Genomic DNA, 21,618 nt, shown 5'->3' with positions numbered 1-21,618 from the left:
GCTGGGGAAAGAAAGTCAACCATTTCAGAGCCCCGCTTGACATGGGAAGGGCATAAATACTGCCCTGGTGCCCCGCAGGATCCTTCGATGGCTTGGTATTTCTCATCATTTTGAATCCCAGTCGTAGTGTGAAGCAAGGCTGTACTGAGGCCTTCTACAGTTCATACCTCGGCACGGGTCGCATCAAACCTTGGATTCGAGGCAGAGCTACATACTGGGGAGTTCGCCCGGCACTTCCAAGGCTCCGTTCGCCATTGGCATAATACTATGGAATTGGATTTACTTATTTGGTGGGTTTAGCCACCGAAGCAGCCGGTTGAAATAACCACTATCGACACTACACAGCTTATCTAGGCTACTTTCATTGGCGGCCGAGCAGCCGAAGGTTATTTCCATCGTCTGCCACCAATGCTGCTTGTCGAGGTGTCGAACGCTGTACTGGGTTAAACAACGCAGTTCTCGATCCTCGACGGAATTCGGATACATTCGCTCATTCATAGCTGTTGAAAATCAGGAACTTATTAAAAAAAACTAGCTACATTGATTGCACTCGACCATGTTGGATAAGATTCGTACCGGCTGGCGACACTTTTTGTATCCGCTAATTGACCTTATCATTTTACGCTTATTTACCGTCATCTTATCCTTCTCCTTGGTCAAACATCGTCAAATCTTGCGGAATACCACGCTTGACTAGGGGTTTGCTCAGGAACAAAATTAGTGTCTTCGTTTTTGGAGCTAGCATCAATCCGGCGCTAGCTTAGTCCTAGTATTGTCGAATTCTGATGCGACGAAGTCAAAACGCAAATTCCATAACTGATCGTCAAATCATTGGCCATCTCCCTCAACAGTCTGTCTCTTTTTAAGGTATTCACGTCCCTTCGTCCGTTCTTCTGCTTCTTAATTGACGTCTTTCATCCGGCACTTGCTGCTCCGGAACGCCCTTGCTTCTTGTCGTCAGATGGTTTATTTCCTGTCAACGTGAGTGCAGCGTCCTACGTAGTGCTTCCTTGTTTAAACTGGTGATTGGTGCACTGCGTGACGATAGAAGCGTGCTACTGCTCGTGTAGTGGGATCTATTTTCGAGGTTTTTCGCTTGAAGGATCGTCCCATTTCTGCAATAAATATACGATACCGTGATGTCAGTTTTAAAGTATTAATGACCAACAATAACGATTAAGTCAATGAAACACAAAACAAATAATCGAAGACACGTTTGAAAAGCATTGTCCAACTAAAAGCATCTGAACCGTTCGAATCTGAATTGACTTTGAGAATCATCTGACCTGAATTCTGCTATCTGAATTGACTTTGACAATCCAGCTGACAACAGTAGGAATGAGACATTCACACTACCAAAAGCAACTAGCGAATCTATTTTGTTAAGCGGACTTAGGTAGCAGTCCAACAACGAATCACGACATGACTCAGTCAGTTCCCAAGTTAGAAATTAGTTACCCTTCATGAACTCTTGTTTTAGTTAGACACGGACACACCATATGGACACGATACCATTGAAGTACCTTCCGGCAGCTGTTTGTTTCATGCATGTCTGTAAGTGTTAATTTCTTGCCAGATCATCAGTTTTCGTACGATTCTATTAGCTGAAAAGAATCTAAGTTGGGCGGTAAATTTATTCCTTTTCTTCGGTTCTTGTGCAACAACCGTTACAAATAAGTTTGGGATATTCTCATATTTTCTACCAAGATGATTGAATAGCTATTCCACCACTTACAGGCCTTAAATACTTAGTTTTGTATTTACTATATATTTCTAGTTTCATAGACTCCAGCTACCACATTTACACTGATTTTGAATTGGATACCTTCATTGTATTTAATTTACATCTGGATTGGATAGTAGTCCATATCGTCAACCGAAAATAAGCAAATCAATCGTCAAAGAAGTGACACGTATATTGTTGGCGATGACGGTACAAGATTACAAGTTACAACAGCGAACAACATCTATACAAGGTAGCTGAACTTCTCCTGTTTTCTGTCAACTTGTTTACAGCAGTTTAGTACATAGATCATCAAGTAAATGTGGATGAGATGGGAGCATTTAGAGAGCGTCAGCGACGTTAGGCTGGATCCTACGAAAGAGATACGCTAACAGATAAATAGTTCCCGTACACTCCTCTAACGCTTAACTAACATTCCTTCAATTCCCTCTGGACTCTTTTTGGACTGACTGGACAGAAGTGAACGGAAGCTATACAATTGTACATATGCCTACTGCTTTGATAACGATGATTTCCCTACGAAAGCACTTCTCGTATGTGTTATCATAAATGGTTTTATTATATAGCCTTTGAGTTGATTACACTCAATTATATATATTGCGTGTGTGTATGATTTGTTTATTGATAAGGGTTGCAAAAATGCATGAATAAATAGTGATCATGTGTAGATTACAGTGAATTATATTATTTTTTGTAGTTTAAGAAATAAACGGTTTGCTTTAACGAAAAGAGATTTGTTTCTTCGAGTGGCATGGGTAAATCAAAATATTTAGCGTTTGTTATTTAGGTTGAAATTTAGATAATTCTAGAGAACATTTTCAACGGGATTGCGTAACAATTCCGGATACGAAAACTGCCCAAAATTGAGTTCTTTCGGCTAAATTCCGGGTTATCGTTATTTTTCCTACATTTGTAACTGTCCTGTTTCCATTTGTGTTGGAAAATTAGCGAAAAGTTTTATTGCGAAAGAATAAAAAATTAAAGTAATACTTTCAATGTTACCTACGTCCTATTGAAAATTTTCTCCAGAATCGATGTTTTGTTTCGTTACCTTCAAGAGACAGCCTCCCATTGAAAGCACGTGTCAACTGGCATCATAGTTGGCCTTGCGATTTTTTAACGATTTGAATGCGCAGAGCATTCATATGGAGCAGTCCCGCAGGCTATTTTGCAAAATAACAACAAAAAAAACAAACTTCTGCTTGTTTATGTCAAAAATAAAATGTTTCCTTATATTTACGTATACGCCAGTGAAGCAAAGGACATACCGGATTTTTGCGACCACTTTTCTTGTGTTGAATGTTGTTTTTCACTTGAACTGTGAAAGATTTCTTTTCTCCGATATCATGACTGTCTATTTCAACTAACTGACAGCAGTGAGGACCGAAAGTGACATAGCTGTCAAACAGATCAAACTAGTGCAAAAAAGTGTTGAAAATTTCTAATGTGATAAAGCATTCATTTTTCTCACATCAGTAAAATTATTGGTATCACATATTTAGAGACATAATTGTTACTTTTAACAAAAAGAAAGACTACTTAAAATAATTTTCGAATTATGACAGACATTCGAGCTTTTTTCATTGTAAAATATATCGTATCTAATATTCTAGTAAAATAATTGAAGAAACTAAAATAAAGCTAGCGTGAACATTGGATTTAGAATAATTAGCACAACCATTGTTCTCCCGATTTAATTAACCATCCTACTAAAGAGCGACAAAATGAGTATTATTCGTGATCTTAATTCCTTTCTCTTTTTTTGGTTATTCCAGCCACTTTTCGAGGGGGGAAAGAGGATAAAAACAAAGACTCACGAACCCTGTACCCCCTACATATATCCGATCAACTATCACCAGCATGCATCAGTCTGACTTTCCCTGAACTCTGTCTGTTTTTTTCGGAAAATTTATCCTACCGTTGATCATTTTCCTCTCCTCAGTACACGTAGTTACTTTGGGGGAAAATAGCCCTCGCCGGCAGGTGATCCGGATCCTGCTGGTTGCGATAACGACGGGTGAGAAACACGGCAATGATCTTTGATATTCGGATTGTTCACATTTAAATTCGAATTTAGGAAGAGAGAAAAAGAGTGAAACGAATATTCAATTAGCTAAATTCTACATTAAATTACAATAGTTCTAACAACCGTGCACGGAACAACATTAAAATTCTGACGAAATTTGCTCAAACAATGCGTACAACACTGGAAAGTTGGGGAGATATAATAGCACAAGAAAGGAAATGGCGGATTCGAATCAACAATTAATGGCGACATTGTTTTGAAAGAAAAAAAAAATGACAGTTCATCGATTCGGAAAATTTGGAAAATTCAAGCAAACTGTGCAGTAGAAGGCTAGCAACGAAATCAAGCCATAGCAACGACGACGATTACGCACACTCACACATACATACAACACAAAACAAGGGTTTCCAACCACAGAAATTACCATCAAATTCGCTCCTTCGCCCGAGGTGTGCTAACCACTTTCCATCCAACAAAACTCATGAGAACAGAAAAGAATAATTTTGAACCGAAAGCTAACGAAACTAGTTCTCTTAAAGATCAGTTACGGGGTCCTCCCAATCTTAGAGGAAAGCACTCGGGTTACCCCGGGGGTCTTTCTGGTTGCGATAGCGCACGGTCAGCCAGACACCGATAAACTACTCGTCCCACCGTTACAGAATAGAGTACAGGAAAACAAAAAATCAAAAAATCGGCCGCCAAACAACAAATCCATGCCAGCATGAAACGAGTAAAATTTTGAGAACGGAGTGGAGAAAAAAAAGAAGAAAAATAACAAGATGGTTAATTCCAAAGAAACCCGAAAAACAAACGGAATTCTGAATTCAATCGGCTGTCCCTTTCTATCAGCTACGCTGATGACCGATCGGTACCTACCTCGGTGAAGCTGAAGAACAGTCCAATACCGCCGGACAAATGGAACGCATAGTCGATGGTACTCTCCAGCTTCGGCATGCATGGGGTACACTGGCAACCCTCCGGAGCTCCTTCCGGGCAACATTTCGTCTAAAAAAATTAAAATAATATTTCAAACAGAACGGTAAAGCATCATAGAAAAATACTCACATTCACCGCCGCACAGGACGGATGATCATCGGTAGCAGTCGCGTTAAAACCACAACAGAGGAACTCCTCCTGTACCTGCTGTTTGATGTCCGCCGGTGCCAGGGACCAGCCCTGCTCGGCAAACTGTCGCTGCTGTTCCTGGTTCACCGCCAGACAAGAGCAAGCGATCGAGAACTGAATCAGGAACAGCATGAACAGAATTATCATGTACTACAAATAGCAAAGATCAATAGGTCATCGCTTATCACCAAACGCAAATATATGTATTCGTTTATTTATACTCACGAAGAACAGCATAACCTGATGGTGTTTGGCAGCTCCGATCAGACCGAGAACCGAAATCAAAATCAGAATGACACCGCAAGCCAGAATTCCTCCGATTATCGGGAGATTGGTGACGATGGAGGAGGCGCGCCCGTAAACGCCGACCCCGATCAGCAGGAAGCCAACCATCTGTGGAAGTAGGTTGAAACAACGCATTATTTGCTGCTTCGAAGCAAGACAAAAATAATCCTAAAATCGATACGGGAAAAAACGTTCAATCATGCAAGCTGTGTCGTTTAGTCCTCGTCAGGTGAAAGGTGCACGAAAATAGACACAGTTATTTGTTTTTGCCTTTTGAAACGAAGAACGGAAATCGGTATCGATTGAACGCGAAAATATTGTCGCCTTGACTGATGTGACGAAATTTTCAAAAATTGCACATCAGGGATTGATCAATCCACCGAACAAAAAAAATACTCTTACCACATAGAGGATGTTCAATGCAATCAGGGCATTTTTGGAACAGCTGAAACCTCCGCACATCCTGTCGATAGTAGTCGTGACCTTTACCACTTCCCGATGCAACTTTTCAACTCCAACCACTAAAGCGGACGAAAATGCTGGTGATCTTCAAGCAGAAATTGGATTTTCCACACCACTTTTGCGAATGAAAAGAAAAATGTTGCACTTTTTCGACTTTTTCTCCTCTGCAGCTGCGATGCGATCTTTACTTCGCGAAGTTTTCTTTTGTTCGACGCGCACCGTCTGACAGTTTTGCATGCACGCTCGTAAAAAGTTACTCAGATTCTGAGTACTTTTAACTCAGTTTTGAATGATGTTCGTAAACGTCAAAAATTGAGTTGTCATGTATAATATCTCTGAGTAACTCTGACTCTATTTTTGGGTATTACACAAGAAACCGTTTTGGAGTTACCAAACGGAAAAGCCGTTTCTCGCCAAGTTAAAAATTCCAAGCGTCATCCGCCATTTTCCATTAGTAGGTACACGCTCGTTTAGTTATCGCTCATCACTTTTTCACAAATAAAAATTTGTTCAAATATTTATAATAGTTGAAGCTAGAGTTGTAGTGTGTAAAATACATTTTAATTGAAAGAGTGGATTTGAACAACCAGCATGCAGAAGATTTCGGAAGAGGTGGATGCTGAAACTGCAATGAAGTTGCGAGGTAATATTCACGTTATATTATATATATATATATATATATATATATATATATATATATATATATATATATATATATATATATATATATATATATATATATATATATATATATATATATATATATATATATATATATATATATATATATATATATATATATATATATATATATATATATATATATATATATATATATATATACTGGAAAAAAAGTGTAAGGTTTCAGGTTTCTCATGCCATGTGCCAAATTGTGGGAAGATGATTCCTGGACACGTGGATGAATTGAAGGAACACTTCCGGTTGGTACACAATTTGAACACCAGCAAAGCAGCCGCTCAACCTTTCCTTTGTTCAGAATGTGGTTCACTGTACCAGAGGTTTAAGAGCTTGAAACGGCACATAGAGAGTGTTCATCCACTAATTACAGAAAATTCTACAAATATTTCATACGACCATGACGCTGTTGAACAAATTCAAAATAATCATCCGGAAAATATGCTCGTAGATGATGATTATCTGTTGAGAATAACGAATACTATATTCTTTAAAACGGCGCCGTCGTTGGATGAAATTACTAAGAAAATTAGTAAATTCGCCACAGATTTGCGAAAAGATGTATCTCTTCCCGAGACAAAAATCAAAAAGTTCTTACAGGTTACCTCGAATCTTATAGAAGATTACGAGTGTTACATGTTGAATCTATTCAGAGAATTTTTGAAATCGAAGTCGATCCCATTAAACGATACCGACGCTTTGAAATTTATAAACGACGCATCTTTGGATGGAATTTTTGCAGACGTAGCTTCTCCAAAAGACAACCTAGCATATTTGTCTGGAGTTGCGGGTTGTGCTGTGCCAAACCCTAGGGAAGAAGTCTTGGGAAGAACTAGAATCACTAAAACTGTCCCCGCGATTACCAAACTAGGCAAAAGAAAAAGTGTACAAATAGTGAAAGACGTTGCTCACTATATTCCACTAACCAGCATTTTAGCACTGGTTATGAAGAATCCCGGAGCTCGCAAGATGATAGCAGAAGAAGCAGTGAATGACGATATCTTGTGCGGTTTCAAAGATGGTCAACGTTTCAAAACACACCCATTCCTGACACGGTTTCCCGATGCATTACGACTCTCGCTTCATCTGGACGATGTCGAATATCTGAACCCTTTGGGATCACGCAAATCAAAAAAAAAAAACTTACCAATTTCAGTGTTAAAATTGAGAATCTCCACCCCGCAATTAATTCATCCTCCAACAGGATATATCTAACGCTTACAGTTCGCTCAAGAGATGTAAAAAAATATGGCTACAATAACGTTATGAAACCGCTGATTCAAGATTTGCGTGAGCTTGAATCAGATGATGGTGTTGTAGTACAATATGGGAGTGAAAAGTTTACGATGAGGGCAGTTCTAGTGCATGTTTTGGGGGACACGCTGGCAATTCATGAAATTTTCGAGTTAATGGGGCCCCAATCAAGTCTATTCTGTAGAATGTGCTATGCGACGCGTACTGCACTTCATTGTGGAAACATTGGTGATACCTTCCCTCATCGCACTGAAGAAAGCATACAAGGTGATTTAAATGCTCTTCAAAGCGGAACTAAAACACCTTCACAATGCGGAATCATTCGAAAATCAGCACTGAATGAAGTTAAATATTTCAACATAGCGGAAAATAACACGTTTGATCCAATGCATGATCTTTTGGAAGGCGTCGTCATGGTCGTAATCAAATGTGTTTTGAACGAAGCTGTAAATATCCATAAAGTGATAACGATTAGTCAAGTCAACCAAATTATACAGAATTACGAATACGGTATAACTGAATAGGCTGATAAACCTACCGCTAATTTTACTTGCGAGAAGTTAAAAGCACGTGGACATGCTATTCCTCAGTCAGCTTCGCAATGTTGGCTTCTCCTTCGAGCATTCCCTTTTATGTTCAACCAGATTCTCGGATTTAATTCAAATTTATCATCATTGCTTAGAGCTCTCATGAAAATAACTTATTATAGTTTCTCCAATAAGCTAACATTGAATCAGATTAACGATCTGGAAAACGAAATCGAATGTTTTTACAAGTTGTTCAAATCCTGCTTCCCTGCCATCAACCCTACCAATAAATTCCATCACATCTCTCATTATCCCTACATAATTCGTCAGGATGGGCCAGTTGTTAATCATAGTTGCTTACGCTTCGAAGCGAAATTCAAGGAGTCGAAATCCCAAGCGAAGACATGCAACAATTTCATCAATTTAACAAACAGCTTTGCTAAGCGCCTGAATCTAGCACAGATAACCACTATTCTTGACCATTCATACGAAATTGGTACGGTAGATATCGTTTCGTCAAAGCACATACACAAAAAATCTCTAAGTAATTTACTCCTGATCCGGGATCTACCAGATTCAATCAAATATATAAACCATATGAAAATAAATAACACAAGCTTTCGGCCGGGACTGATAGCGAAATACCAAGTATGCAACGAAATGTCCTATGGTTTGATAATAGATATATTGCAATCGGATAATCAAATTGTTTGCCTAATACAGCATCTCGAATGCGAATATTGTTTACAATACAACAGTTACAAACTCAAAACTGACAGTCAAGTTATTCGCATATCACACAAGAACTTGCAAACGAAAAAAACATACAACTTATGGAGTATATACGGAGATTCAGAAGAAAACTACTATATAAGTTTGAAATATGTAGATAGTTAGTAGGGAAATAAACTTGGAAATAAATTTATAATAAAATAAACAACAATCAAGAAGGTAGTGCAAACAACTTGAGATGTCACTTTAAACCTTTATATATACTTATTCGCTCTTTTCAGTCCAAAAAATAAACGATCAGAACCTAGTTCTGCTCAACGATGCCGACCTAGTTGAAATGGGGATAATCGAAAAAGGATCCCGTCTAACAATTCTTAACATAATAAAAAACTATAGTTCTGAAGCTAATCCGACCAAAGATAAAATTGATGAGACTTCCACTAATGTTCAAAATTTGGTAAACTTTCTACTATAATTACTGTAAGCGCTTGTCGTACTATACATATTTAACGTTTTCAGATTAACCGTTCGACATTCGAAGATGACGCAAAATTCCGAATGAAAATTTTGTATCCAATTTTGGATCAAGGATGATTTAAACCGTCCTTATCTGGTACGATCCAGATAAGGACGGTTTAAATCATCTTACACGAGTCGCATGCAAGCAAATGGAGACTCAAATAATGGACGGTCAAAGGCAAGTAGAAAGTTTTATTTGTTACTCTACTAGTGCATCAAACTATGAACACTCCTTAAAGTGTGATAGAATGAATTGTTTACATTGAACCGCACGAGTCTCTCCGCTAGAGCAACCTTGCGGCGAAATGCGCAATGCCTATACATATTTATAGGGCTTACGGCCAATTTCTTTATCCTCGCTTAAATTTTAAACCGGGTTCACCAGTACGTTTAAACCTGGTTAAGACGTTAAGCGAGAATGAAGAAATCGGCCCTTAGTAGTCCTTCGAGCAAATATGCAGGTGATCTAACACTGTCTATGAGCAGAGAAAAGCAATGCCTTTCGTTGTGAAGCTTCTATTTCAAAAAACATCGTAGTCAATCAGTATCATGCATTATTACTTCATTGAGCCTATGAAACTATGAAGTATGCATAGTAATGAAGCACGGCCAAACAACTTCACTTCTGATTATAAATGTAAAGAAATGTATGAAACACAGTACAAACTGCTAGAGGAAACCACATAGTTATCAGTTCTTCGCATCCTGATTTCAATATTGACCATTCTTTTCACATCTTCAATCTGGTTCGATTTATAAACTTCGGCATAAGAACGTACATGCGTCTTTGACGGTGGTACTTAGAAAAAGTAATTCGTCATGTTCCGGCACAAAATTATAAAGACGACCGACGACGACGAATTATAATAACTTAAACATTTAAACCAACAGAATTTAAAGGTATACAATTTCTGTTTATAGCGAGCGTGTTTATTTGTTTACATATACAGTTCAATCGTAAATCGACCAAAGGGTCTAACTAAGCCGCAATGTCGTTGAATCGAGCAACAGCGATGCCAGATTTACAGACTGTGGACAGATTTGCTGCACTGAGAAACAAAAATATGCAGAATTAGCATACTTTCATTCCCGTCTCTTTTGCTGTAATTCTCGACGAACATATGATTACGGCCTAAAAGCCAACCGTCAAAATCCACTTTGAATGGAAATTCCAGACAAACCGTTACTAGTCGAACACAGCTCACAACAGTTTATGAAAGAGAAAACTTTTCTCTTTCGTTTACTACCAACATCTGTGATTGGCGTGTAACGGTTTGTCCGGAATTTCCATTCAAAGTGGATTTTGACAGTTGGCTTTTAGGCCGTAATCATATGTTTGTCGAGAATTTTCATGCATTTTCTAGCATATACTTCTAGTAAATATTCAATGAGTGGATAGACCGAATACGTCCAATGCACAAAATTTGCAGCAGAAGAAACGAGAGGCAGATCAAAAAGTATGATATCGGTGATTAAAAAAAAGTTCTGCGTATGCCTGGTCCAGACATTTACAGACTTTTAAAACAGTAATAAACTGACCGATTTTCTTCAGAAAATAATAGATGTGTCCCAGCATGCAAAGAATTACGAATCAAATACCGTTCATACTTTTACCATTTAGATTTTTTTTAAGAAATTTAGAACTTAATCTTTCACGGAATCTTTTTGGTCTTTTTCGGAGTAACGAACCAATGATCTCTAAATGCGCAGGTATCCTTCTGTTGATCAACAGCATGCGGCAGCTGTTCAAATCGTAAAATTATTTCCACAACTTAGTAATACGCGAGTCACACCAACTGCTCCTGATGAGGTTTGTTATTCTATGCTTATTTAATTTCTCTAATATAATTATAATTATTTTCATGCTAGTCATTTTTCTTTTGGCGCAACGGAGGCAAGGAAAAGGGTGCTCATACTGGCATGATATTTCATCGCATCCGGAATGTCATCAAACAGCTACCTGCAGGAAAACATAAATATAATCGAGGAACTATGCCTGTAGAAGAGTCCGTTTCAACTGAACTTGTAGAGCGGGCTCAATTGCTCCGAGTAATGCTTGCATCGGCATCAGTAGCAGAACATATTTGTGATGAAATGGACCGATGCTTTCCAGTCCTCAAACTGTTATTAAAAGAAAAGAAACCCGTTAATGATATCTTGGATATGTTTCCACACCTGTGTTCATATGAAGGATTGGTGGTAACATGTTTATTTTTTATTATTTACTATTTCACTTTATGGTATTCACGGAACATTTGAATATTTATATCATATCACTTTTTCTAGATTCGTCAAATGTTTGAGAGATTGTATCCTAACAGAACAGAAGGTCTCAAAATCGAGGATGTCTTCTCTCAGTGTCTATCTTATTCACCGTCCAGATTCTCTAGAGTAGAAGATGGTGAGATATAATTTTTTTTAATTTAGCCCAAAGGTCTGTCATAAAATTTTAAATTTGTAAAACTATTCACAGATCACATTCGAGGATGCTTGAGAATAATTTCTCATATGCCAATTCGCGGACAAAAAAGAACGCTGGTAGGCTGTCCAACTGTAGGCGAAGAACATTCGGCTTCAATTTTAATTCGTTGGATTGGGGTAAATGCAATATAATATACATAAGGTTAGATGTAATGATTTTATATCATCATTAGGAGTGCTTAGATACATACGTGGCATCCCCCGCAACTGATTCCAAACTACACATGGTGTGCGTAGCAAGCCCGATGAAAAGAGGAAATTATGCCGTCATTTGTGAGAAAAAAGTTATATTCGAGACTAACAATTCTATTCATGCAGTGGAAATTTTATTCAAATGCTACGCAGTTCTCGGAGTGGAGGTGCCACCTAATTTTAGAATGTTTTGGGACTTTCTGGCATGTGCCATATATAATATAATTCCGCACAGTCAGAGGACAACTGTGAATAGACTCGTCCAAACTTTTATTGAAGTTTCCCGCGCACGTATTGACAACAAATAAAAGGACAACTTTTTTATACAATACTTACTAAAAACCATTAAATTTAATAAACAGAAGTTTCTTTAATTATTATTGTAAAAATATTCCATAAGAAAAGAAAGACTGCATTGTGTTGTATCCAAAACAAAATTTTGACGGCCAATTTCTTCACTGGATGTAAACCGGTTTAGTTCCAGTTCAAATGCAACAATCGATCATGAACCAATTTAAATAGGAATCGGTTGTTGCATTTCTTCTTACAGAAACCATTCAGAATTGCAAGTCATAATCCGGATGTTTCTCAGTAAAGTTCAGTCAGAAATGAGCCGGAATTCCGGCTGGCTCCAGTCAGTATTCCGGCTCCAGTGACACAACCTATTCTAACTAGAATCGGTTGTGTCACTGGAGCCGGAATACTGACTGGAAACAGCTGGAATTCCGGCTCATTTCCGGCTGAACTTTACTGGGTTTTAATGAAATATTGCACTCATAAATTGGGTAATATTCTACCCAAAAACTGAGGAATTACAACTGGCTTTGTTGTCTACTCAAAAATTGGGTAAGCTTCTGCTCATAATATGAGTAAAAATCGATCAATTTTTGGTTTTGTTGAAGTTCTACTGAACCCAAAATTTGAGTAATGTTCAACTCAAAGCCTGCGTAATAATTACTTAATTTTTGGTTTTGTTAAATTTGTACTGAACTCAAAATTTGAGCAATGTTGAACTCAAAATCTGAGTACTAGTGAAGCACTTTTGGGTTTAGTGTAGATAATATTGTACTCAAAAACCGAGTAATAATTACTCAGTTTTTGGTTCATGCTGGCTTACTCAAATTTGAGTAACTCCGGAATTACTCAATTTAAGGGTTGTTCCACTTTATCTGGAAATGGGTGGGATTAAACTCATTTTTGAGTAACTTTTTACGAGCGTGTGGTTTGTCTGTTGAATTCGGAAAAGGGCGTAGCGAGCTGTTCGAGCTGGTGAAACATTCGAGTAGATTCGAGCAGTTTGAAATATATTTTTTTAAAGTAGCAGAAAAACGTCATCAAGATAGCGTTAAAAGTTTTTTAACTTAAAACAGGCGTTAACTCGTAGTGGGAACGTAGCACGAGATGACTCGTATGTTATTTGTTGTTCGCAACGCTGGTTATTTAAATCTATCTCAAATTTACCATCAGTCGTGTAATTTAGACGCATGTACTGCATCTCTCCAAAATCTATTTCAAAAATAGATTGAGCTGATTTTACGATATCGACTTCGCAGGAAAATCTGAAAACCATTTAGGATGCAGACCGCGCTCATCAAGCAGCCACTTAATTGAGTCAAATCGAAACGCGTTTCATGTTGCTGTCAGTTAATTTAATTTCAAGCTTGGTAATTATCAGCATTGCATGTCTTTTCTGCATTTGTGAGTATCACTAGGTCTATCGCGTTTCTTCCCTAAAAACCTGTTTTAATCCACCTAGAGGTGCAATTGTGCCTTTCTCATTTCTCCAAACTATGATTTAATAGCTGGTTCGTACAATATAACATTATGGAAATGTCTTTCATTCTTATTACACTTGGTAAGTATATATAAGAGCACCTTTTTGCATTCATCGCGGTATCGGTTTGAATCGGAGTTTTCTATGTGATCGCACTCCACAACCCGTAACTCCGGAGCCGGAAGTCGGATGGAGATGGAATTTAATATCAGTTTCCGGGGACGCCACAAATTTCATTTGAGACTAAGTTGATCAAATCGGTCTAGCCATTTTCGAGAAACCAATATAACCGTTATTCTGAATTTGGATGCTTCCGGATCCGTCGACGGTGGTCAGTGTGGCCAAACAGGCTTTGAATGACTGTTGGTGACCTAGATCTACAAATTCAACAGTTGTGTTTACATTTTGGAAAAAAATCATCTTTTTACATTCATCGCAGAATACGTTAGAATCGGTATTTGCTGCGCGATCGTACGTATCACCCTGTAATTCAGGAACCAGAACTCGGATCCACACAAAATTCAACAGCAGCTGATGGACCTTTCATTTAAAATCAAGTTTGTCAAAATCGGTTCAGAAAATTCCAAGAAACCGATGTGGACAAATCAACAAATTTTGTTTTGTAACCATACTCTTCAACTCGTAATCCGGAACAAGATATCGGTTAAAAATGAAATTCAATAGCAACCTATGGGAATATTATAATATATATATATATATATATATATATATATATATATATATATATATATATATATATATATATATATATATATATATATATATATATATATATATATATATATATATATATATATATATATATATATATATATATATATATATATATATATATATATATATATATATATATATATATATATATATATATATATATATATATATATATATATATATATATATACCTTTCATTTTGAACATTTTGTTAACAAATCCGCACATACACACACATACACACATAGATACACACAGATATTTTGCGATCTCGGCGAACTGAGTCGAATGTTATATGAGACTCGGCCCTCCGGGCCTCGGTTGGAACGTCGGTTTTTGGAGAAATTGCATAACCTTTCTATATGAGAAAGGCAAAAGAGTAATATTTAATTAGCTTAATCAGCATGAGTTCAATGTTATCTTCATGTGATTATATTTTGAAATGTTGGTGGAATGGGTTTGAAAGTGAAGGGAATGGGTAGAGTGGGAGTGGAGGATGCGTCAGAAATCCTTCATCTTATTTCGGTATACAGGGTGGATGTAGGAAATGCGGGCGTGAGGGTGGTCCAAAAGGAGTGGAGTGATGAAGGAGGGAGGTGTAAGGGCAAGTCGGGGGGGGGGGGGAGGGAGGGGCGGCGACACAATACTCTACTGAATATTTTTCTTTCCATTTGAGACTTGGTTTGAGAAAATCGGTTCAGTCATCACCGAAGAACCGATGTGACTTTAATTGTGGAATATGCCCGGACTTCCGGAATCGTCGATAGTGGACAATATATTCAAAGAATGTTTGATTGGCAATCAGTGATCTATATCTGCGATTAGAAGTAATTTGGTGACCATTTCAATAGTTTTTAGCATCTGAGGTATTACGATTGTACCGATTTATATGGGAAATTCCAGTGTATCCTTACTAACACCCCTGTAACTCCGGAAGCAAAAGTCAGAACCGAATGAAATTCAGCAGCAGTCAATGGTATTACTGTATCTTTCATTTGAAATCAAGTTTGTAAAAATCGGTAGAGAATTCGTTGGGGAATGGGTGTGATATTAGCTTAGGAACTTGGCGGGTTCCCCGGGGGCGTCATGAACCGTCATAGGTGGCCAATGTGGTCAAAGCTGCTTTAATTGATCATTAGTGATCCAGACCCGCAAACTAGAGTAATGTTACATCAATTTTAATATGTTTTACATCATTTTAACATCATGGTAGTACCAGTTTATATGGGTATTTGCTGTGTTACCGCACTCTTCAACCCGTAACTCCGGAACCGGAAATCGGATCGACTAAAAATTCAATAGCAGCTTATGGGAGCGTTATACCTTTCAGATGAAACTAAGTTTGCGAAAATCGGTTCAGCCATCTCTGAGAAAATTGTGTGAGTTTAAATGACACACACACATACACACACATACATACACACACAGACATTTGCCGATCTCGACGAACTGAATCGAATGGTGTATGACACTCGGCCCTCCGGGCCTCGGTTAAAAAGTCGATTTTTACAGTGATTGCATAGCCTTTCTTTGTATGAGAAAGGCAAAAAGATACTTGGTACTGCAATTTTCAGCTTCTTCTCTTGCGCTGAGGAAATTTTAAAACCGTGTAGTATTCTCACACATTCGAATCTATTGTGTTTAAAGGTTAGTTTACAGTTCGGAAAACGTGTCACGGGATTTGGGTTCCTGTGTATTTTAAGTGGAGCTCGGGATTTCAAATCCCGTGACGGGAAATGCGTCTACACAAAAATGACAGTTTTCCTGAAGTGTAAACCCAACCGCGGGAAACATCACGGGATTTTAAAACTCTCCACATAGAAATCCGGCCGGGAACAATTCAACACAAATTGTTTCCGACGGGGAAAATACTGTTTTTCATAAGGTTTACAATTCGCTGCAAGTTTGATACTGTTTGTATTTTAAGAAGCGGCAGAGCTTATGGTTTGATAGTTTGGAGAGATCTCGGCGGGAAATTTTCCCCCTTTTCCCGAACTGTAAACTAGCTTTAACCAACTGCTAGTAGAGCCTTAAAATGCCAGCATCGGTATCGGCTTGTTATTGTTTTCCAGTAAGACCATCCACCCGAATCCTTATCGATGCCTTCCTCATCAACTTCATTCAGATTTTTCATTGTTGTGGGGTATCCCATCTAAGCGGAATGCTCGGAAAAAGTAGCTTAACGGTGATGCCCAAAGCCGGCACCTATTACAGACCAGCCAAGTAAATTTGGTGAGATCAATCTAATTTATAATTATTTTTTATTATCCATTTGGTTGAATATTATAAAAAATCACCTCAAACTCACATCCCATTTTCCTTCCCCACTAACGAAATCCAACATTCGTAATACTTATGGAGGTTGCATGGAATCCTCGTATCTTCTTAAGTATATATTCAACTAACATTTCCTTCCTTTGGCGATCGTAGGGACATGGCCAGGTATGCAGTGAACTATACTACAGTCGTGATTCGCTGGTTGGGCCACAGCCTTGTCCAACTAACGAATTTGATTCGTTAGTTGGACCGAAAGACAAATGTCAAAAACTCTCCAAAGGAGATGTTGGCAGTGTAAATACATCTGTTCACATCTCTAAATATTGTCAGATTGATTGTCAAAGTAATTTTGACACGAGATTTTGACGTACAGATGCTTTTTAGTTGGACAATGGTCCAACTAGCGGAGGTCCAACCAAAATGCGGTCCAGTTAAAAAGTGTCCAACCAGCGAATCACGACTGTATTAGTGAAGGCATCGCTGGTATTGGCATTTCGCTGCAAAGCTGAATTACCTGCTGCGACATCTACAGATTAATAGCACAAACCAGATAAGGTGGATGGTTGCGCGTTTTTCATATCTATGTTAAGTAATTTGATGTAATTTTTTAATGTTTTTCCGTAAATACGCATCAATTATAGTAAATAATGGACTCAGAGGGGAAGAAAAACAATTTGGAAGTTCATGATAATATTTTTTAGTAGATACACTCCAGTTGTACATAAGAAATCTTCGAAAATGTGTATTTTGTGCTTCTAGGTTAGGATTCACAACCGCCCGAGTTAAGAATATTTAAACGAATCAAAGCATAACCAGCATAAATTCACTTTTGGCAAGAATTAGCCAACGACACGACTAGACACTGGCATTCCAAAACTGTATCGCAAATCTGACTACCCCTCAGTACTGTCAAATTTGAAACTTCATGAGAAAATGCATGAAACTAGCAACACTTTGGAATCTGTTACTTATTTCAAATAGTTACCGTGGCTACGAAGGAAAAACTAAAGCGACAACAAAACAAACCCAAAGTTCTACAGTGGAATTTATTTAAAGTTCAGTAAAACGTGTAAAAACGGTGAATATCTCGGCAAGAAATGGTGGATGTATGCAGATAGTCCGACACAGCTACACTAACAGCGGCATGGATTTCGAGTCAGTTGAATTGACTCAAAAACTCGCCACAATTCCCAACAAATTTGGACCCAGATTACAAACAACGGGGGTACATTGTCAGTAGCACGGCGCAGTAACTGGACGTCAAGTAATCCAGAGGAATCCAATCAAATGCAAATTCTGCGATTTCAAGACCGTAGACCTCGTAATGGGGCAGTGCAACACAAATACAAATCTTCTTGTGCCAACTTCCACAACCATAATGATAACGTCGCCTGACTATCGCTGCCCACTACAAGAAAACGTTTGCCTTTGTTTCCCTGTTGAAGCAACAAAATTCTCGGGAATATCAAAATCCTGTTAAACAGGATGCTGAAATCAAGATAGTCGAGCATAATGACCACCTCCCTAAGCACATCATGCTAAACGTCGTGTCATTCTGATGTGATTCGAATCACGCCCAACATTTAGGGGTACTACCATCAAGAAACTGGTCGGCAATTTCTGTACAGAACGCTGCTTGCTCTGGGTTGCGACATTATGGAACCATTTCGAATCGACTTTCTAATACAAGCTTGCATACAATAAACCTTTCGTTTCGAGGTGCGCAATGCCACCCCTAGAGCGACATGCAAAGGTATATCCGAGAAGATTCTTTCTGAATATAAATCTTGGCAAAAATACGATCATCACCAGCTAGGGCCCAGGATGTCACTGGTAATATTACGTACAGCGCTACGTTGGTCCTTCAAGGCCAGCGGATACAGACGTACAAAAAACTGAACATGCTGAAAACCGGACGACGCTCGAACACGGCAAAGAACAGTACCAACATCTATTGCCCAATTCATAATTTACCTAAATTACTAAAAAATCAAACTGAAATGAAGGCACTCCGAGACGATTTTTTTCTGTTTTCACATAATTGATTAAGTTTTCTGTATGTATTTTTTAACAGCAAAGCACCTTTTCGAATAACTCGAATAATAAGTTATCTGCTAGATTTATATTTAATCGGAACATGTTACGTTTTGAAATTTGTTTCAACTGTTTTTTTTTTTAATAATATTAGCGTTAGAATAAACTGGAACTACCAGCAATTTGAAATTTTCTACACTAATTTACCTTTGAATTTAGTTATTTTTTCTCCGTGTACGCTCATATGTGCATATATTGCGGTTAATGGTCGAAACCAGGATTTTCCTGCCCCCATATATTGCTTTGCTTCCTAACTGAAAACAACTAAATAAATCGCACATATAGCAGCCGAAAAATAACCCGGTGTCAGTCACCAATGAATTTCAGAGGAATTTATGCTTCAACGATTCGCTGTATGAACTTATTATTTTAAAGCTTCTCGTATAAATAAAACCAGTTATACATAACTCAATAAGCTTTCTATTTAATGACTTATTGTACATCAACAAACAAACAACACCGACACTATTGTAAAATAATTGCATTGTGAGAAACTGCGCGCTGCTGTGGTTTTTGCTAGGTATTTTAGCAACCAGTATAAACTGCTTCAAATGCTACAGAATGTCTTACGGATAGTGTTGCATTTGAAATAGCCCCCTAATTGCCAGCAGTTCCGATTATAGCCAGCAGCCTGATTGAATGGAGTCGAATGTCGTCCATCCAGATCACAATTTACGTTTCACCGGATTTGAGAGCTCAATCCGTCGAACCGTATCTAGATCACCGGCTTTGGCTGCTTCCAAGAGTTAGCACTCTAGATCGATTGTGTTTGAAGGCGGATCTTGAAAAATTTTCAGCTCATTCTCTGTAGCAAACTGGGCGGCCCTGCAGGGATACAATGCTGGGTATCGATGTTGTGCGATAGTAACAGTCGACAGGCTTGAATATTATCTTCTCTAGTTCATCGATTTAGCGTTGTTTGATCGAGTCCATCGAGCGCATCCACCTTGGCATCGCGACGCAGCAGCACGTCATAATCTTGTAGTGTGAGTTATCAGTTGTAATGTGCAACAGTGTTAGGAAGTCTTTAATTTGCTCGTTCAACAGAGCACCTTTACGAATCAAAATTTCGAATCAAATCAAAAATCAAAACTTGTTTTCGCTTCGGGTACATTGAGTGTGGTACTGCATGTAATGGTATGTCACCACTGTACGGGTGTACAGCTTTGAGTTTGGTTGAGGTTTTTTTCAGTAGCTGAATATCAAACTAACAAGCATCTAACACAGTGCTCCTTCCCGGTCAAACCACTCGGAATCCTAGATGGAGTCAGTATGGATTCCAGCGCAAATGCAACAACCGATGCCGAGTCCGGTCGGAATCGATTGTTGCATTTGAATTGGAAACCATACTGACTCCATTCAGAAATCCGAACCGGTTGAGGAATGGGTTTAACTGTGTTGTATTCATCTGAAAATTTGCGTTTGGAATTCAAAATATTACCATATTTTATAGCTTAAACTTCTACTCATATGTAATTTTTTCCTACAATTCCCGTTCAGTTCGGTTACTTCGAGGTACTAAAGGAATCAAAGAATTGTAACCGGCAGCCAGATGAAGTGGGATTCGCGCCACACGGCCGTTCACAATCAGTGGTGTCTAGCAGTTCATCCTTTCTATACTCACCTGGCTTGTAAAGGAGTCTGCCAAATCCAGCGCAATTTTATTTCCGAATTCATTATATTAGGATCAGCGCCCTGTTGTAACAGTGTAGAGTGTAATGGTTGTTATGAACAACCGAGGCAACCGAAAATCAAATAAACAAAGTAGTGTTGCTAGAGAAATTTTTGTTTTGGCCGCATCGAGGGGCTACTCAATATACTGGTAACTAGCGGTAAATTACTCGCACACTTTTTCTTCAGAAGGTTTCATGAAGTTTCAGGTCGTGTCGTTGAATTAGCTCTCATTTCGAACATACACAACTTTGTACGAAGTGGTTTTATACCGGTTCAGAAAGAAAAATTTAAAAAAATGTGCTGTATAATCCCTATTTTGCATAATAAATCTATTACCATCTTGAAGGAAATTAGTGTTCTTCCTCTTAACTTTCATTTTTTCTATACAACTAAGGCCAATTTGCTTAAAAATGCAAAAATTACGTAAACTTTTAAAGATTTGCTACTGATCTGACAGTTTATTCGCAAAACATACATCCCAAGCATGTAGCGCCCCCTACATAAATTTTCTGCGTAAAGATGCCAATTGGTTCACATCTCAACCGATAAAATAAAGTACCCATTAATGCATAGAAAACTACTCATTTTCAATAAAAGTGGAATAACCTCGGGAATAGGGATCTTTAGGGGTGTGCGGGTTAAGGCATATTATGATGCAGATTAGTACCGTGAGTTAATATATCAGTCCTTTTCCAATTTTTAGGCCCGAAACTATTGAAAAAACATTTTTTACTTGGTTTCCTTTTAGGACAATAACACATCCAAACCCGTGCGACTTTCACGACTCTATAGGTTGCCTTATCAGATCTACCATAGTTAGCAGATGAAACTTGGGATGGCAGGCTGTTAGCGGATTGACAAAGTACCAGATCATGCTGTGTGGGGTGCTGTCCCGGTTAACAATGGGGCGAACGAGATATTTGCAGATACGTCATTTAGTCGGACAACTGTCAGTTTGTTGGTTGAATTTAATTTGGTTTTTTTTTAATTTAAAAATCAGTCTAGAATAATTAAGGTTTAA

At 38.1% G+C, this 21,618-nt stretch overlaps 2 protein-coding genes across 3 annotated transcripts; one reads left to right on the top strand and one right to left on the bottom strand.

Moving 5' to 3' along the window:
• Positions 1 to 1,731: 1,731 nt before the first annotated feature.
• LOC131689429 (tetraspanin-13) lies at positions 1,732 to 5,868 on the bottom strand. 2 transcript variants are annotated; one of them, XR_009305399.1, is made up of 6 exons: positions 5,583 to 5,867; positions 5,121 to 5,288; positions 4,836 to 5,045; positions 4,647 to 4,775; positions 4,195 to 4,408; positions 1,732 to 3,781 (listed from the first exon to the last, which is right to left on the bottom strand). XR_009305399.1 is itself a non-coding variant. In XM_058974519.1 (5 exons), the coding sequence occupies exons 1-5, from the start codon at positions 5,640 to 5,642 to the stop codon at positions 3,683 to 3,685; spliced, it is 666 nt and encodes a 221-aa protein (XP_058830502.1). In that variant the 5' UTR covers positions 5,643 to 5,868; the 3' UTR covers positions 1,732 to 3,682. The 2 variants fall into 2 exon arrangements, 1 of the variants encoding a protein (XP_058830502.1); XM_058974519.1 differs by lacking the exon at positions 4,195 to 4,408 and having other exon boundaries at positions 5,583 to 5,868.
• A 4,710-nt stretch (positions 5,869 to 10,578) lies between these two features.
• Positions 10,579 to 12,368, top strand: LOC131689407 (uncharacterized). Its single transcript, XM_058974471.1, has 5 exons — positions 10,579 to 11,180; positions 11,240 to 11,569; positions 11,657 to 11,771; positions 11,844 to 11,968; positions 12,025 to 12,368. The coding sequence occupies exons 1-5, from the start codon at positions 11,073 to 11,075 to the stop codon at positions 12,349 to 12,351; spliced, it is 1,005 nt and encodes a 334-aa protein (XP_058830454.1). The 5' UTR covers positions 10,579 to 11,072; the 3' UTR covers positions 12,352 to 12,368.
• Positions 12,369 to 21,618: the final 9,250 nt, after the last annotated feature.

Source organism: Topomyia yanbarensis, chromosome 1 (genome assembly GCF_030247195.1).
Source record: "Topomyia yanbarensis strain Yona2022 chromosome 1, ASM3024719v1, whole genome shotgun sequence".
Classification (NCBI taxonomy): Eukaryota; Metazoa; Arthropoda; class Insecta; order Diptera; family Culicidae; genus Topomyia; species Topomyia yanbarensis.
Note: the sequence above shows the minus strand (reverse complement) of the source record. Positions and strands in the feature narration are given on the sequence as shown.

Bases quoted from the DNA above. Each gene is read 5' to 3' on its own strand.
- LOC131689429 (XM_058974519.1), bottom strand. From the start codon at position 5,642: ATGTGCGGAGGTTTCAGCTGTTCCAAAAATGCCCTGATTGCATTGAAC. The intron at 5,046-5,120 runs GTGAGTATAAAT...TGCTATTTGTAG, and splicing joins ATCAGGTTATGCTGTTCTTC to TACATGATAATTCTGTTCAT. The intron at 4,776-4,835 runs GTGAGTATTTTT...TAATTTTTTTAG, and splicing joins CGTCCTGTGCGGCGGTGAAT to ACGAAATGTTGCCCGGAAGG.
- LOC131689407 (XM_058974471.1), top strand. From the start codon at position 11,073: ATGCGCAGGTATCCTTCTGTTGATCAACAGCATGCGGCAGCTGTTCAA. The intron at 11,570-11,656 runs GTAACATGTTTA...CACTTTTTCTAG, and splicing joins GTTCATATGAAGGATTGGTG to ATTCGTCAAATGTTTGAGAG. The intron at 11,969-12,024 runs GTAAATGCAATA...TATCATCATTAG, and splicing joins TTTTAATTCGTTGGATTGGG to GAGTGCTTAGATACATACGT.